This window comes from Dermatophagoides farinae, chromosome 1 (assembly GCF_024713945.1).
Source record: "Dermatophagoides farinae isolate YC_2012a chromosome 1, ASM2471394v1, whole genome shotgun sequence".
In the NCBI taxonomy this organism is placed as follows: Eukaryota; Metazoa; Arthropoda; class Arachnida; order Sarcoptiformes; family Pyroglyphidae; genus Dermatophagoides; species Dermatophagoides farinae.
In genome coordinates, this window is record NC_134677.1 from 371,748 (window position 1) to 390,611 (window position 18,864).

An 18,864-nucleotide genomic window follows, 5' to 3' on the forward strand; every position below is an offset into this window, starting at 1 on the left:
TATTTGTTTCCTTGTTCCAATGAATACAAGAAAACTTTCATCCTTGAATTATGCAAACGGAATACAATGGAAAAACCGCAATAGCAATTTTATTTTATTTTATTTTTACTTTTAATATTTGTTTGTGATAACACACAATCCACATAGATGAAATGAAATTTATAATATTTTTGTTAATTCGGATTCATAAATCATAAAATTAAATAATAAAAAAAAATTAGAATGAATGCACGAATAAAGAATATTATCTTACATGAAAATTATAATTTAGATCTTTTAATAGGAATATTATTTTCCGATGTTGATGTTATTCGTTCTCTGGTGGATTTTTGATGACATCGTAAAGCTGCTACTGCTGCTGGCGTGGCTCCTTGTATAATTTTTTCATCCAATTTAACATTTTGAAATTCCACTGGATATGATGTACGAAGATGTGGTCTAAGCAATTTATTCCGGTGTCTCAATTGATTTATTCGTTCCTGTGGAAATGGTGTTGCCAATGGTGGCTGTGCTGGTTGTGATCGATGATGCATTTCAATTTTATTTGGATCCATAAATTCTCCTTCTTCATCAGCCATTTCAAATTTGATACCTTTTACTTCGGGTAGTTTATTATTATGTTTTTGATTTACATTTGATGGCGATGAAGGTATCACGAATGTTTTAGATTTTTGTCTCGGTAAATTAATCTGTGGTGTTTCCTGATTAATTAACTGATGATTGTGTTGTTGTTGTTGTTGTTTATCAGTGACATTAGATTCCAATTGAGCAATTGTTTTCTTTAGCTTTCCGATTTCTCTTTCCAGGTCCAAGTTTTCTTTGAGCAATCGATCTTTAGTTTTTCTTTCGGCCATAAATGATTGCTGCTCAATCAGATATGCATTATGAAGATTTTTTCTTTTCATTTCGATTTTTTTCGCTTCTATTTTCATAGCTTCCAATTCTTCGGTAAGTTTTGCACTTTTTTCTCGATAATTTTCATCATTATTTGTAGCATTGATTTTTTCACGATTATCATCAATGATAACCAATAGGCGTTTGATTTCTTTTTTAGCTTCATCATATTCTGATTGTAATTTTTCGGTTTGTTCCATTTGAACGGTGTGATTATTTTCAAGTTTTTCAATCATTAATTTCGATGTTTGATTTTCTTGTTGAATTTTTGTATTGTCGGCACAAATTTCTTCTAATCGAATTTCTAGCGTATGTTTAAAATGTGATAGCAATGATATTGTTTTCAGTTGTTCATTGAAAACATTGATAATCTGACTACAATTATTGTAGATTTCATTTTCAAATTTTTTGGTAAAATTTTCATGATTATCTTTCATTGCTACAAACGAACTTTTGACTTTATTCAATTCTTCATCCACTGATTGTTTCCAACATTGGATACGTGTTTTTTGTTGCAATAATTGTTGGTTTTTTTCATCACACTGATTTTTCAAACGATTCATTTCAATATTCAATGAATTTATTGTTTCTTCAGCTTCTTTTTGCGATTTCATGGCCAATGTTTTCTCATTTTGTACGGTGGATAATTTATGTTCGAGATCTTTTTTTTCCACCACTAGATTACGTATATCTTCCTCTAATGAATTGATTTTAATATCGGCAACAGTTTCACCAACCATCTCTTGCATAGAAACATTATTCAAGTCCGATATCGAATGATCAAATGAATAATTGAATGAAATATTTCTTTTGATATTGATGGAATATTTTTCTTTTAGCTGCGATATTTGAGTTTCAAGCGTTTTGACCATTTCTTCATAATCGGACATTTTTTCACGTTGATTATTGATAATACGATCCGATTGTAAAAGCTCTTCAGATAGAGTGGAATTTTTTTCTTTCAATAATTTAAAATCATTTTTATATTTTTCCAATTTTTTAATTTCATCATCTTTCTCATTGATTGATGTATAAAGATCATCGACTTGACGTTGAATACTTTGATTTTCACTTTGAATAAATTCATATTTTTGACGAATATTATCATATTTCTTTTGTAGAGATTCAAATTCTTCTTTCAATCCATTATATAAATCGATATCGACATTTTGATCATGAATTATGGCCAATGTTTCACGTTGATTTTTAATTACATTTTCTTTGTCATGTATGATTTTATCTTTTTCTTTAAGAAACATTTCTAAATCATCAATTTTCATCAACAATTCATCTTGGATATCCCTAAAAAAAAGAACAACAATAAATGATACATATTTGATTCGATCAATCATAAAAAATCACTTACATGATTGGAAAAAAAGAATTTTTCAAAAAAAAAAACAAAAAAAATGAGTTGTTTTGATTTTTTTGAACAAAACATCGAACATGCAGATATGCATGCAACCAATGTTCGAAGAGAAAAAAAAACCAACCGTCATTCATTCAAACACACTGCAAAAACTCGAACGCTAATGCAGAGTGTACACGTACGAATGATGGGTGTCCACTCACATACACACACACACAATTATCATTTGGAAAAATTCAGAATAGACAGATTGTTATTGTGCGAATATTTAATGATAATAATATATGTTCCGATGACAAAAAATTGTAAATGGATGCAAGTGGGTTTATCATCAAATTGATGAATTAAAATTTACAAAAAAAAAAAAAAATTAAAAAGATAAAATAAAACAATTTTTTCATCTTTTCCGAGAAAACAAACAAAAAAAATGATCAAATGAATGTATGGGAGAAAAATTTGATTTTTCACGAAAATAAAATTATTATTATACACCGTTTTTTGTTTGTTTGTTTGTTTGAAGAAAAACATTCATTGAATATTAAAACCAGAAAAATAAATCCGTTTCATCTTTCATTATTATTGCTGATTGTAGTGGATATTTCAATCACTCGAAGTCCTCTTTCAATTGGATCGGTGACGTGTAAACCACGAGGATGGAAAACAATGTCATTTTGTTCATCAATGTATGCGGATATTTTTTTTAAACACTGCGAATAATAATAATAATATAATAATAAAACATTACAATTTACAATGAAATAAAAATTTTACAAACAAATTTACCTTATCGAAATATGTATCAAAACATAAATATGTAAGATAAGCGGTGAGACAAGCAAAACAGCTTTCCATACAGACTTTTGCATTCATTTGTTCTGCTTCACCGTACATTGTATTCAATGTAATGATAAAATCTGTATATGTTTTAATATCAATCTGGACAAGATAAATAGAATATAAATAGAATGTAAAATAAACGAGAAATAATGTGAATTTACCTTATTTTTAAAATCCTTATCCTTATTATCCTTATCATCTCTGAATTCTTTTGGAAATGTTGTATCAAAACGAATGTTTGTTCCTTGACTATAATCTCTTTGGATGAAGATTTTTTTCACTGTATTCGTAGTCGACGATGGTTTCGCTTGATGATCCATAATGATGAATCAATCGATCTATTCGATTGATTGATTAATTCAACAATGGGAATGAAAGAACAAAAAAAAAATTTGTTTGTTCAAAATAAATTATTTGTACATTTAATTAATAATTGTGTGTGTGTGTATATTTACGTCAGAAAATTTTTTCCAGAATTTTGGCTCACAAATTGAACCGAGAAACTTTTCGGGCAATGAAAATAATTTAAAAATTTTCCTGAAAATAAATAATATGTGAGGATAATAAATGCAATGTTTGTAAAATAAAAAATAAAAATTATTATTATCATCGATTGATCATAAATCAGCTGTAGATCCTTTCCATGAAATTTGTTTCCATTCTTCAGAATAATTTGGTCCAGCCATTCTTTCAATAGCATTCAATGGTGGTAATGATGATATCATTGAATTACTACAACCATTACGTATAAATCGATTCAATTCATCTTGAGTATCGAAAATCATAACGAAAAATGGTGATCCAGGTACATGTTCACCGGCCCATTTTACTTCGATTCTATAATCACCTGGTTCGGTTGGATCATATTTGCAATAAATCGTACGATCTTTTTGGCTTTCACGTTGCATTTCAACTTTGAATGCACCTTTTGGACCACGAATTCGAACTGTTAATTGGCCAGCTCCAGCACCTTTAGTATCACACATAAAGTGACTTTGATAAATTGGCAGCACTCCATGTTCAATGCCGGGACCAATCACACGAACTTTGCTAGCATCTGGTGCTGAATAGATTCGCATTAAAAATGGTGATCCTAATTTCAAAGAAAGAAAAAAATTATTCAATGAATTTATCAATGAAAATCGTCAACAACTTACCGATTATATGTTGACCGCCATATTTTATCGTCAAGGTATGTTTACCACCTTCTTGAGGATGAATTAATAATGTAAATGTTCCATCATTTTGATCATATAATTCACAAATGGCAGCTTTATTCGGACCAACACATTGAGCACTTAGTTCACCTGGACCAGCACGTCGTGTATCGATGAATGCTTTAATCTCTTTACCAATTGTACCACCTTTAAGTCCATCACCAGTACAAATAACTCTTTTTGCATCACAACTAGGTAATATTGGAACCTTAAGTGGACATCCTTTTACTTGTTTCTGATTCCAAAGTACATTCAATAGATAGGTTCCTGGAATTCTTGGCTCATATATCGCTTTATATAATCGAGGACCAATGGCAACCAATTTAACTTTGATATCAGATTTAACACCCGTCAACGAAACGTCTGGTTCACCATCACCAGCATCTTTTCCATCAATAACGATTTCAGCTTCTTCACCAACTCTAGCACCGGCAAGACCATGGCCGCGAAGTACAACGGTTACACCTTCCATACTATTTTCATTGACAACGGCGTGTATAGGCATTTTAGGTAGAAGAAAATTTTCAAAATAAACAAAAATATCGTATTCGCCTATGGTAAAGATAAAAAAAGGCATCAACATCAATGAATGTTATTGAACTGAAAAAGAAATTTACCACAAAATTTTGGCTTAAAAATCACTTTATATTTATATGATCCTATTTGTTCCAATGGTAATAACTCTTCTGAATTTTGGCTGTTGTTGTTTTGATGTTTGATTTTAAGGTTCAATTTTCCTATACAATAAAATTACATGTTGTAAATAAAAAAAATAAATAAACAGAAAAAAACAAAATTTTTTTTTTGTACAAACCTGTTCCAGCTTCACTAATATCAAAAATCAATTTCTTTTCTTCACCAATACAAAAATTCAATCTATTATGGCCGTCTAAAATGTTTTCCCATCCACCGATTAGACGGACTTTTTCAATGTTGACAATATGTGGATGAAATGGACTTTCTATTATGATAAAAAAGGTTAATGTTTGTTTTCGTTGTTGTTGTTTACAAACAAAACAAAACAAAACAAAAAAACGAAAAAAATTTTCAATTTACCTGGAATCTCTTGACCATTCCACAAGACTTTTATGTCGAAAATGCCAATTTCCAATGGTATATAGGTAATCTTATAAATGTCATTACATTTTTCAATCGAAAATGATGTTTCACTTTCTGGACCTAGTGTTTTTTTCCATTTTAAATATATTATATAAACACATATAACATATAGAGATATTTACTTACCATCAATTTTAATTTCAGGTGAACCATAAATATCTTTGGCATCGATAATGAAAAAACAAGGCTCATTTATCATACCACAATAGAGACCGTTGCCAGATATTTTCGGTAGAATACTTTCTTGTGCAAAAAACGTTATCGGACTATCTGGTATTTCAACATTACCATAGGTGATGGCGATTTTATATTTTCCTGGTACCGTTGGAACAAATTCAATCAATTCACCTTCACCATTGGGCATTCCTTTCACTTCAATAGGAAGATGACGACCCAATGGACTGGTCACCGTAACATCCAATTCAGCGTAGCCAGCATTTTTTCTATTTACTAATTTTTTTTTGAAATGAAATAAATTTTTTAAAAAAATTTGGCCAAAAAAAAAACAATCAACTTACAATGTAAAGTGATTTTTTTGTTAATAACAAAACTTGATGATTCAATTGGTTCAATATTCACTTTGGATGCATCGAATATTTCACATATAAATGGTGAACCAATCACTGGCTTAGCATCATCGCCACGAAAAACTTCAATTTTATGTGAGCCAATTTTTTTCGGTAACCATTCCACTAAAAGGCAACCATTTTTCTGTTGATAACATTTAACTGGCAATGGTGATCGTGTAATAGGCTCGGTAACAATGATATCAAAATCATTAGCAGATAAATCTTCGCTTTCAATGAAAAATATCGCTCTTTCATTACAATGGGCCGATTTCAATCCTTCACCATAGATAATGATTGATTCAAGATGTGCAGGTTGAACTTTAACGATGAATGGTGACCCGATCATTGGATATTTATTATAATAAATTTCAATACGATAAATATTAGCCATTTCAGGTATGAATGAAAATCGATGTAATCGTGATTCAACGTTATCCTTGGTTTTGAATGGAACATCCTGATTATGATCATGATCGCTAATAATCTTGACAAGTAAATCTCCATCGCCTGCTTTTGAAGTGTCAACATTGAATTCATATTCTTTTCCTTGTAAACAATTTGCGGGCATTGAAACTTGAATTTGATTTGGATCAACGACGCCAATAAATAATGGTTCTTTCCATATTGGTTTATCATTGTCAAAAATTTCGATTTTATGTCTGCCTACCAGTTTAGGCAGATATTCTAATCGAAAATTTTCTTCATCCACTTTTATTAGTGATCCAGTTATTTTTGTTTTATTTGGTCCAACGATCATTGATCGAATATTCGATGATGATGATGATTGTTGACGAAAATTCACTAAGTTGATTTGATTCACACGTCCAGTTAAAGTCCGTCGATCTTCCACTGTAGCCCCTGCCGTTGTTGTTGTACTGGAAACAGGAGATTTTATAATTTCAATATCGAAAGGACTACCTGGAACATCTTCATCATTAAATGTCATATTTAGATAATGTGGCACACATTCTTGAGGTATAAAAGTAACATCATAAAGCCCACGACTTTTCATCAATACTTCAGCACGTACGGAGCTATTATCAGTGGATATAACCAATTCTAATGTACCTTCACCTGCCTGTGATGCATCCACTTGAAAGGTAAATGGTTTGCCCAACGCGCATCTGTTCAATTGTCCAAGTTTGATTCGGTTAACATCATAAACATTACTGGTGAATGGACAACCAGGCACTGGTAATCCATCCAACGATATAATCATTTGATGTGGACCAATTTCCATAGGTTTAAATCGTACATTAAAATAATTGGGTAACTTTTCCACCACAGGATTAACGTTTTTACGGCTAGGTGTAGTTATTATGATTTGACATTGTTTCAATTCATTATTTGGATTTTCTATACGAAATTCTACGCCTTTGTTTAATGAAATATTCTTGATTGATGAATCCGAGAATAGGGTTCCCAATGGATTATTTGCTTCAAATACTTGAACGGTGAATGGACTACCCGGTACTGGTTCACCATTAAATTTACAACTAATCATATGTAATGTTGCTTCTGTTGGTTTGAAATTAACACGAAATTTTGCATTTCCTTCTGATTGTACATAATTCGGTACATTTCGGCCATTCGATGATACAATAATCTCCAGGTTTCCAGCACCAGCTGGACTAGCATTTATGGAAAAATAAATTGGTTTGCCAACAAAACCATTTTTGATATCGGTAACTTTAACTTTTTTTGCATCATAAACTTTTACTAAAAATGGACAACCAGGAATGGAATTGCCACCAATTTTTATATCAATAGCATGATCACCAACTTCTTGTGGATTGAATTGAATCTGATAACCATTTAAATGATCACCTAATAATATTGGTTTTAGATTTTGATGTGATGGACCTGTTGAGTTAAAGGTGATAAATTCGATTATTATACATTCGATTACATAAAACATGGATCATCATCATACTTAGAATGACAATGGAATTTTCATTCAATAGGCCACCATTTGTATCGACCGTAATTTGTGATACTTTATTGACGGCCACTTTTTCCAATGGTTGAAACATGACCACTTTTTCTGCATCAAGTATTTTACAACGAAATGGTGAATCTAAATGGTGAATTTTTTTATGTGAAAAAAAACAATTTTGACAGACAAAGAAAACTTACTTTCAACATTTTTTCCATTGAATTTAATTTCGATAACTAAACATTAATAAAAAAAGGGAAAAAATCAGGTTGAGAATTGAAATGAAAAAATAAATTTACCATGAATTTCTGGATCGATCGGTACAAATGAAATGGCATATAAACTAGGTCCCAATGATTTAGGCGTGGATGGAACTTTTCCATTATTAACAATCACTTCTAGATTTCCAGGTCCAGCATTTGTTGCTTCAACTTTTGTTTTTTTTTTCATTGCCATAACAAAAAAAATAGAATAAAAATAAGATGAACATTTTGAAATTATTATTATTATCTCTAAAAAGGTAAATTTACAAACAAAACAAAACAAAAAAAAAACAAACCTAAAAAGGTAACCATCTTTCCCATACAAATTTCATCTGGGATATCTTTTACTTTGATTTTTTTGATATCATAAATTTTCGTCAAGAAAGGCGATCCTTGTATATGTTCGCCTTTATATTTAAGTTGAATTTTATATTCGCCTAAATAATGGAAAATTTCAAATCATGACAATGATGATGATGATGGACATATATACCTGGCATTTTTGGCAAAAATTCCAAATGAATACATTGATTTTGTAAATCTTTGATAATGTTGGCCGAAATGACTTGATTATTTCCATCTATTAAATTTTTCGGAACAAAAAAAAATTGTTTATGAATCACAAAGAAAAATTTTTCTCTTTATTCGTACCTTGTACTTTGGCTATGATATCATTCTCCGAATCAACATTATGTATGGTGAGACGCGCAATTTGATCGACTGGTGAATAATGTAATGCCGATCCGGTTACAATCGGCTTATCGGTTGATGGCAGAACATTGACCAAAAATGGATTGCCTAATTTTAAAAAATGATCAAATCATCAAATCATAGATGTCAGTGTCAATCAACAAAACAGAGCAAAAAACAAAAACAAAACAAACCATTGACAGCAATATTATTGAATGTAATGGAAACAACGTGATCATTAGATTGTGATGGCGTGAAACAGACACCAAATTTAGCACCACCAATTGGTTGTACTTGTGTTGGCACATTTTTTTCATTGGTTACCACAGATATTTCAAGATTACCTTCACCAGCATATATAGCATCGACAATAAATTGTATCGGTTTCCCTACACAACCATTTGTCGGTGCTTGAACAATTACTTTGGTTGGATCAAAACTTTTAATTAAATATGGCTGATTAAAGACTAGTTTGGCACAATATTCAAAATTAATAGCGTATAGACCAACTTCATTCGGTATGAATTCACATAATACAATTGGACCATATGTTATATTCACGGGCAACGGTTCATTCGATGATGGTGATAGAATGATAATCGAAAAATTTTTCTTTTCCAATCGATAATTACCACTATCGATTGTGAATCGAACAGGAAAGCCCACCTGTATTAATTCAATTTTCGAAAGATCAAATTTTAGATCCGGAAATTCTTGAACACGACAAACAAATGGACAGCCGATAATGTTTTCATTGTTGAATTTTATATCCACTACATGTTCCACCAGTGATTCTGGTTTGAAACTTATCAAACATTTTCCATTGCCCAATACTTGTACATGATTTGGTACTTCACCATCATTTATGGCAATTTCCAGTTGTCCTTCGCCAGCACTGGATGCATCAACTTGTATATTGCATTTTTCGTTCAAAATTATCGTCTTTGGTATATCAGTCAAGGTAATTTTCGTTAAATCATATGCTTTGGCCGTAAATAAATGAATCATTGTATTTTTATAGAATATTTTAAATTCATAAGTTCCAACCGCTTGGGCAGTGAATAAAACACGATACACGTTATCCGGTTCTTCAACGATACGATAATTTATTACGGATGAAATTGTTGAATCCAATATCGATACGGATAAATCTTCCATTGAGATGATCATATTTTTAACACTAATTGTGAACGAAGTAGATACGTTGACTTTGAAATTTTCAATAGATTCAATATGAAATGTACCGCTTGATTTTTCATCTTCATCTTGATCATCATTGCCATTATGTTGATGATGTTTAGCGCCGTTTGTAGTAGATGTTGCAGATTGCAAATGAAATGGTGATTCTGGCAAACTTTCACCATTGAATCGTACATCGATGATTGAATTGGATTGTTTTGGTTTAAATATTACTAAATATCGTGTTTTACACAACGATTTCAATGTACAAGGAACTGATCCATTATCAATGAAAACTTCAACATTTCCAACACCAGCATTGGATGTATCGATTTCAAAATGAACGTCATGTCCAATTTTCAAATTATTTTCATGGAAAAATATCACTTTCACTTGATTCAAATCATAAACATTCCATACGAACGGGCTACCTTTGATGGGTTGATTATCAACATCAATGAATACTGTATGATTTCCAACCATTATGGGCATGAATTCCAATTTATATGAACCACCATCATCACCAGGTGTTGGTTCAATTCGTTTCAAAATTGCCGAAAGTTTTTGTTGCAATGGATCTTTAACAAAATATGATAACAAATTTGAATCACCAAAATTATTATTGATTTCTAATTGTGCCAGTTTTCCAACTTGTGTACGAAAAATTTCTTGATTTTCAACAATAAACGATTTTTGATCAAGTTGTTGTTGCTGTTTCTTTTCTTGGCCATTTTTATTGCTGGCCATAGCATGATCGCTGATAGCTGCTCTTTGCATTCGATTATTTAGATCAATTATTGATGATGATGATGATGATGGCGGAAGTACTTGAATTTCAAATGGTGAATTTGGTATTTCTTGTTGATTGAATGTAACGTGAATGAAATATTTTCCGATCGATTCTGCTTTAAACGATACATTATAGATTCCATTTCCACGTTCATCAATTTCAATTGGCGGTTGTTGTTGTTGTTGCTGATGCTGTGGATTCGATGAATGAAAAACTTTTATATTCAATTTACCCCAGCCAGCTTTACGGCAATCAACGGTGAAGAAAATTTTTTCATCCAAATTCACTTGCTGTTGATTATTATTATGATTGACTGTCACTTGATTACAATCATAAACTAAACATGGAAATGGACTACCATTAATATGTTCCCCGGAATATGTGATGGCAATACGCCATTCACCAATTTCATCCGGTATAAAATTTGCAATAATTGAATTATCTTTTTCGATTAATTCACAATTTAATTCACGTTTCGTTGACGATACGGCCACTACTTTAACATCGGATGAACCGGCACCATTGGAATTGATCACCACTTCAACTAGTGAACCAACTGAACAGGGTTCAATGCCGGAAAATATGACATTCGTTAGATCAGGATGTACTTTTATCATTAATGGTTTTGTGGCCAAAGTTTCTTTGTAGAAAATTTTCAATTCATATAATCCGGCATCTAGTGGTGTAAATTTTCCTGTGCCACCATATTTATTCACAGTGATTTCCGATGTTATCAATTTATTCGTCGATAAATGATGAACTTCTGATCGAACAAATTCCAATTCAATATTATCCATTAATATTTCAATATTGAATAATGCTTCTTTTTGTACGAAAACATTGTTCAAATTTACACCAATTACACGTAGTTGATTATCATATTGATCGTGATCATTTTGTTTACGTGAAATGTGAATCAATTTTGTCAGATAAGCCATAACGCTTATATATTCAATATTTGGATCAGAAAAATGTTTTGCTTTCAATTGATTCGGTGGTTCAATGCCTAGATTTTTGCGGCCTGTTTCGAAGGCTAGTGACCAATTATTTTCCCAATATTTTTTATCCGATTTGAGATTTTGAACGTTTTCAATGTTGGCACCAATTTTATTGAGTAAATGACAGAACAGAATGCCGCTATTCCAATCGGTCTGAAATGTTGAAATGAAAAATTCTAGTCAATCAAAATTTTGACCAATGAATTTCGAATAAACACTTACCGTTAGATTTGTTAAATCAGCATTTGGCAATATTTGTTTTGTCCAATTAACGATTAGATTGTAACCGGGACCATTTTCTTTCATAAAATACGATAGATATGTTAGCGCAGATTTTTCATCCAAATTTGGATTACTTAAATCTTCTGCCGTTATAATCATCGGTATATTGAATTCAGTTTTGGCCATTGTCATTGCTTTATGGCAATTTTCCACACTAATTGAAAATGGATTAAAATTAATCAAATCAAGAATTCATCATCATCATTACCTATTTTTTGGTGAAAGTTTTCGCCAATCACTGAATATGCCCGGTTTACAAAAATCCAATAATGCAGCCAATGCAATGCCATTATTCCAATCTTTTGTGAAATTTGTTATTTTCAAATCTGGTAACGCAGATTCAAGCCATGAAAGCAACAATTTTTTTGGCAGTGTAGTTGCTTTACCCAATTGATAACGAGTGATCAGTTGCCATAATAAACCAAGTATTAGCTTTAGGTTACCAGACACAATATCAGTACTGCCTATGTTGACAAGACGTATATGATCGGAAGCTATTGCATTCAATGCAATCTGTACATTTTCAATTGATTGATGTTGATTTAATGGTCGTTGGATTTTTTTCAATTTACGATTCTGTAAACATTCAACCAATGTGATTAATTTTAAACCATTTGCAAAATCTTGTTGTAGATTTCGGACTTGAACACCAGTTGATCGAAGCTGTTCATTTATCCAATTTATAAATGTTTTTTGTTGTATATTAATCCAGATTGATTCTGTTGAATTTGAATTCTGATGAAGTTGTTCATTATTGCAAGAATCGGTTAGATTCAATTTTCGTTGTGTTTCCATCGTTTATGTAATCATTATCATCATCATCATCATTATGGTAATAATTCAATGATGATGAGTAATATTCACAAAAAAACAACAACAACAAACAGCAAAAAAAAATCAAAATAAACAAACACTGACGATGATGATGATGGTTCAAACAAAATTCGAAACGTGGTCAAAAAAAAAAAAGAAAAATATTTTTATTTGGCATATAATAATCTATAGTCGTCGCCGTCGTTGTTCGGTTTTTTAACCTCTCCGTTTTTCTCTCTCTCTCATTTAATCGAAATTATCCAGTTGATTTTTTTTTTATTTGTGCGGCTAATGCATGCACACACAAGGGAATGTCCAACCAATCAACCAACCAACAATAACAGCCACTAACTCGACACAAGAGCATATTTTCAATCAACAAGTCAATATCGTCGTACACATTTTTTGTTCTTGATTTATTCAGATATCAATAATGTTTTGATCAAATAAAAAAAAAAAAATAATGTTATGATGATGGCGATGGCTTGAGAAAAGAAGAAATGCATAATACACACAACACAAGCAACAAGTTTTTGTTGTTTTCGAATGTTATACAACAACAACAACAACAACAACCTGCTGCTTCGAAAGCTGATGATCAGTATACAAACAGTTTGTATACACACACACACACACACACACACAAACACAAACACAAACACAACTCGGGCTGGCTATTTGGCATTTCAACATTTTTTTTTCTTTTTCATTTTTTCGCACACCTTGCACCGCATTCATACACACAAACATTCTTAATGTTTGTGTGGCGCTCAATTGGCTTAAATGTCCAATATGTCCGACAAACATACTATATTTGGAATGGTTTCTGTATAATTTTTTTTTCTCTCTCTCTCTTTTTTTTTGTATTCAAAAAACACACACACACATGTTTCTCTAATGGAACAACAAGTGATCCATCCATTCTATTGAATCATAAAATCATTGAATGTCAATTATTCAATCAATATAAAACACTCACACACGAATGTATTATTTTCCATGGCAAATATACATTCAGATAAATAAATTTTTTATTTTTTACAACAAAACTAAAAAATTCAAAATATTTTTTCGATTAAATTGGAAAAAACGGAAAAAAAACGTTCGATTATCAAGTTCTGTTCATAAAATACATGACGATTGTTGTTTTCATTCATATATTTTGTTTTGAATTTAAATTTAACATTTGAAAATTGCAACTGATTATCTTTTTTTTTTTTTTTTTGATTTTTTTTCTCATAAAAAGTGATAAAGTGAGAGAGAGATGATTACCGGTTATGTTTATCACCATTGTACAGTCTTCGTTTGTTGTTGTTTGACTTATTTGGTGTTATGATCACCGTTGCAGCGAAAAAACTTTAATTAACAAGTTTTTTTTCGTATGTGGTATGCCAGTCCGCCCATTAAATATGTAATTACAGATTTACCGATCAAAATGGCTTATGGCTAAACTTGATTACCAATCGAATTTGATCAAATCGCGTTTGCTACAACTATCGCTTATCATTCACCAATTACACCTTGTTCAAACAGAAAAACGATAAAAATGTTATAAAAAGTTCAAAGTTTTATGTATGTATAACCATTTGACTGTTTGAAGCCAAATCATATATGCTTGCTTCATGATTTGTTTTTATTTGAAAGAAAGTCTTGTTTTCGACAGATAAAAATAATAAAATTTTAAATTTTTTTTTATAGACCAAGTGCTGCCATCTTGTTGTTGCGCAAAATTATTATACATTTTCTTTCCATTCGAAAATGGATTTATGGATAATTTCATTTCTAGATTTTAAGATTTTTTTTTCGTCAAAGAATTTCGTTTATCTTGAAACACAATTCCGTGAAACATTTGTGAAGTGTACATGATCAATCTAGAATCGCCATTATATTGTTTGAGTCGTTTCATTTCGATTTCGTAATGGATTCTAGCCATATTATTGTTCGAAATTCTCCATTATTCGGCATTGTGTGTTCCTTGTCGGCTAGATGTTTGTGAATAAAAAAAATTTGTAATTCGAAAATTCATTCTTTTTAACCAAAAACTAAAACGACTTTCAATAAGAAAGAAACACGAGTCTGTCATCAAAAAAAAACGGCACACCTTCGATTTCGCTGATTTTTTTTTGTTTGCCAATTTCATACAAAGACAAGTTATTCAATATCTTACAAAAAAAATTCCAAATGTTCCGATATCAATGATATAGCATAATTATAGATGATAATAGATTTATAAAATTAATTTTAAAAAACATTTATTTTTTATTAATGAAAATTGATTTTTTATTTTGATAGAAAAATTTTCAATTAAAAAAAAATGATGATAAATACGTTGATAAACTTGCATAGTATAAATTGGGTATTGAATTAACTGACGAGGGTGAGTAATACACACAGTGTGAAACTATTGAAAGAGGGGGGAGTAACACACACACACACAAAACTTTGAACGTTGATCTATGTGTGTGTATGTTGTGCGGTTTTATATGATTTTAGGAGGGCGCTTTTTCTCTTGCTCTTTTTCTCCTCCCAACGACCAGTGTGTGTGTGTGTGTGTGTGTGTGCTTATTGGCTCTATTCGCTGTTGATGCTGATGCTGATGATGTTGTTGATGATGATGATGATGATGATGATTATTGCCATTAAATTATTTTTTCACTGAAATTCCCACCAGCATTCGATCAATCATATAAAAATTTCGAATCATCATCTGCTTATATATTTATTCTTAAGAAGAATTATCTATAATTTTAAAGAAAAAAAAATAGAATAAAAATTCCAACAATCAAACGATGGCATCGATACGAAAAAAACTTGTTATTGTTGGTGATGGTGCTTGCGGTAAAACATGTCTATTGATTGTATTTAGTAAAGATCAATTTCCCGAATTTTATGTGCCCACTGTTTTCGAAAATTATGTTGCCGATATTGAAGTGGACGGTAAACAGGTGTGTGTGTTTGTGTTATGATTTCAAGAATATCCATTTGTGATATCTAATATATGATTCCGTTACTCACTCATCATCATAGGTTGAATTGGCTCTTTGGGATACAGCCGGTCAAGAAGATTATGATCGTTTACGACCATTATCTTATCCAGATACCGATGTCATTTTAATGTGTTTCAGTATCGATAGTCCTGATTCACTTGAAAATATTCCAGAGAAATGGTCACCAGAAGTACGACATTTTTGTCCCAATGTACCCGTTATTCTTGTTGGTAATAAAAAGGTTCGTTTTGTTGAGCTCTTTCTCTAAATGAATAATAATGACTAATCAATTGTTGATTCTTTGAATTAGGATTTACGAAATGATTATACTCTTAAATCAAAAATCAAGACAGTGTCAACCGAAGAAGGTAATTGATTGATTAAGAAATTCATCACATTACACATTCATATGATTTTTTTTGTCCATAGGTAAAGCAATGGCTGAAAAGATAAATGCTTTTGGTTATCTTGAATGTAGTGCCAAGACCAAAGATGGTGTACGCGAAGTATTCGAAGTAGCAACACGTGCAGCTCTACAATCGAAAAAAAGACGTAGAAAGAAATGTACAATCTTGTAAAACACAGAGAGTGAGAGTTGCTCAACATCAACCGCCATACACAAAACAGCAACGGTAAAAAAAACCACCACCACCACCATCATCCCCAATTCTTGGATTCTTTTTAAACGGTATTCCTGCAAACAACAATCTACCAAAATCACACATCACAATTTATGATGATATATGTTCATGATCTTGACAACAAATAATACAGCGAATCTTTGCCTACCACCTATCTTTCTCTCTCTCTCTTTCTACCCAGCTGTTTTGGTTATCTTTTTGTAACAAACACACACACATAAAATATTTATATGATTGATTGCTTTGCATAGCATTGGCGAAATGTTGATTGATTTTGATTTGATTTGATGATTTTTTTAAAAAAATTTGAATTTTAAACACGTACACACACACATATGATAATCCCTTTTTCCTTTTCCTCTTTTTCAATTTGATAATGTGGTATCCCGATTTTTTTTTCTTTGGAAAATGGTCATCATTTGTTTGTTGCTTAAATCTTTTTATCCCAAAACAGACACATACACACACACACACAAATTTTACCCTACAAATACCTGTTGTGTTAAACATAACTTGATTCTTAAAATGTTGAAACTTTTTTCTCTTGAAATTGAAACCATAACAACAACAACAACAATTTTGGTTTGATAAATTGTCTATCATATACACGTACACACACACACACACACACACACACAATGGTCCATTAATTAATTAATTAAAAAAATTTATAAAATTAAATAAAACGAAAAAAAAATGAATAAAAACTATCTGTAATTGATAAATGATAAATGGAAACAATTTTTTTTTTAATTTGATTCGAGGAAAGATCGAGAAAAAAAAATACATCGATTTATACATTGATTTGATTTACAAAAAAAAAAAAAAATTTTCTTCCTATAATCGATTCTGATGATTTATTTTTATCAAATCTGGTGATTGTGCTGCTGCTGCTGTTGTTGTTGTTTTATTATTATTATTCATCATTAAATACTGTAACAGTTCATTTTGCCGTAAACGATTCAATTCTTCACGTAATAAATTTACTTCAGCTCTTAATTTAACGTTTTCTTGTTCCAGAACCATAATACCTATTGTTGTTTGCATCTCTTTACGGCGACGACTTTCACGTGATCTTTTTGCCGATTCATTATTTCGTCGACGACGTTCCCAATAGCTGTACAGAGAATGACAAATTAAAAAAAAAATTCAATTAACAAAGACCAAAAAAAAAAAATTTTGAATTCAAAATACATACGCATCATCTTTATTTTCGCTTGGAACTGGTATTGGTTGTCGTTTTCTTTTACTATAATGATCACAAGCAATCAAATTGGTCGGCGACGACGATGATTCAAATTTTGTCATCGAAGAATGTGATTCCAATGATGGTGACGTAGAAGAATGATGATGATGATGATAATAATCACTAATTTGTGATGATGTCGGTGATGATGATGAATACGAATTACTTGGTGAATAGGATAATCGTTGTTGATCATAATCATCATCATCATCATAATGGCTACAATCAGTAAAACGATGATTCGATAATTCATCATCATTGGTCATCATGACCATTGTTTGTACGGAATGTTTAAGCTGTTGTTGTTGTTGCTGCTGCTGCTGCTGCTGCTGTTGTTGTTGTTGTTGTTGAATCTGAACATTTTTAGTAATGACGCTAGTTTGATTTGATGGATACATAGTTTGTTTGTTTTTTGTTTCGATGATGCAAAATTATGCGATGGATGGATAGTTCTCGTTTCGAATGTTTGCCATGTATTTATATAGTCGAATAAATTTTTTTTGATTTAAGCCAGTAGAGAAAAAAAAACCAAAGCTCATGATCAACAAAAAAAAAACAAAAAAGTCCAAATTTCATCCCGCAATATTTATGCAATATCACAAATCATCATTGATCCATTGGTTCGATTCGATCATCACCCAATTATTTTTTTTCTGATTGATTTTAATTACAACATTGCACACAACAAAGGCACGAATGTGACGCAAGATTACCATTTTGGCTGATTGTCATAATTGATTTCTTTTTTCCTTTCCCCTTAACACCACCACCACCACCACCATTTGATGATGATGTCTAAACGTTCGCAAATCAGGCACACACACACACACAGCCGGATGGTTGACAGTATCATTCTGCAATAATTTTTTATTTTCTGGCAACCAAATGTGCCAAAAAAAAACATACACCATACACTTACATAGCTCATCATTGATTGAATTGAATTGAATTCACATTTAGGCACGATTGTGTGATAAGATTATCCAATCAACCGACCAAATAAAAAAAAACGTTCACATAGGGTTGTGATCATT

At 31.2% G+C, this 18,864-nt stretch overlaps 5 protein-coding genes across 6 annotated transcripts; 1 reads left to right on the forward strand and 4 right to left on the reverse strand.

Annotated features, from left to right (window-relative positions):
* Positions 1 to 72: 72 nt before the first annotated feature.
* Positions 73 to 2,970, reverse strand: LOC124491425 (uncharacterized). 2 transcript variants are annotated; one of them, XM_047054061.2, is made up of 3 exons: positions 2,261 to 2,970; positions 254 to 2,196; positions 73 to 108 (listed from the first exon to the last, which is right to left on the reverse strand). In XM_047054061.2, exons 1-2 carry the CDS (start codon positions 2,395 to 2,397, stop codon positions 261 to 263), a joined length of 2,073 nt encoding a protein of 690 aa, XP_046910017.2. In that variant the 5' UTR covers positions 2,398 to 2,970; the 3' UTR covers positions 73 to 108; positions 254 to 260. The 2 variants fall into 2 exon arrangements, with proteins under 2 accessions (XP_046910017.2, XP_075587541.1); XM_075731426.1 differs by having other exon boundaries at positions 87 to 659; positions 744 to 2,196.
* LOC124491433 (golgin subfamily A member 7) lies at positions 2,517 to 3,684 on the reverse strand. Its single transcript, XM_075731559.1, has 3 exons — positions 3,262 to 3,684; positions 3,047 to 3,199; positions 2,517 to 2,970 (listed from the first exon to the last, which is right to left on the reverse strand). The coding sequence occupies exons 1-3, from the start codon at positions 3,418 to 3,420 to the stop codon at positions 2,827 to 2,829; spliced, it is 456 nt and encodes a 151-aa protein (XP_075587674.1). The 5' UTR covers positions 3,421 to 3,684; the 3' UTR covers positions 2,517 to 2,826.
* On the reverse strand, positions 3,492 to 13,949 carry jbug (filamin-type immunoglobulin domains fbug). Its single transcript, XM_047054057.2, has 16 exons — positions 12,352 to 13,949; positions 12,084 to 12,297; positions 9,089 to 12,014; positions 8,856 to 9,002; positions 8,698 to 8,784; positions 8,501 to 8,641; positions 8,241 to 8,372; positions 8,142 to 8,177; positions 7,939 to 8,082; positions 5,955 to 7,868; positions 5,563 to 5,886; positions 5,374 to 5,496; positions 5,132 to 5,278; positions 4,935 to 5,054; positions 4,258 to 4,869; positions 3,492 to 4,193 (listed from the first exon to the last, which is right to left on the reverse strand). The coding sequence occupies exons 1-16, from the start codon at positions 12,936 to 12,938 to the stop codon at positions 3,718 to 3,720; spliced, it is 8,130 nt and encodes a 2,709-aa protein (XP_046910013.2). The 5' UTR covers positions 12,939 to 13,949; the 3' UTR covers positions 3,492 to 3,717.
* Positions 13,950 to 15,534: 1,585 nt separating this feature from the next.
* On the forward strand, positions 15,535 to 17,322 carry Rho1 (ras-like GTP-binding protein Rho1). The gene is made up of 4 exons (XM_047054068.2): positions 15,535 to 15,901; positions 15,984 to 16,184; positions 16,254 to 16,311; positions 16,373 to 17,322. The coding sequence occupies exons 1-4, from the start codon at positions 15,746 to 15,748 to the stop codon at positions 16,519 to 16,521; spliced, it is 564 nt and encodes a 187-aa protein (XP_046910024.1). The 5' UTR covers positions 15,535 to 15,745; the 3' UTR covers positions 16,522 to 17,322.
* On the reverse strand, positions 17,305 to 18,543 carry LOC124491593 (uncharacterized). Its single transcript, XM_047054267.2, has 2 exons — positions 17,783 to 18,543; positions 17,305 to 17,701 (listed from the first exon to the last, which is right to left on the reverse strand). The coding sequence occupies exons 1-2, from the start codon at positions 18,226 to 18,228 to the stop codon at positions 17,422 to 17,424; spliced, it is 726 nt and encodes a 241-aa protein (XP_046910223.2). The 5' UTR covers positions 18,229 to 18,543; the 3' UTR covers positions 17,305 to 17,421.
* Between the last annotated feature and the right edge of the window lie 321 nt (positions 18,544 to 18,864).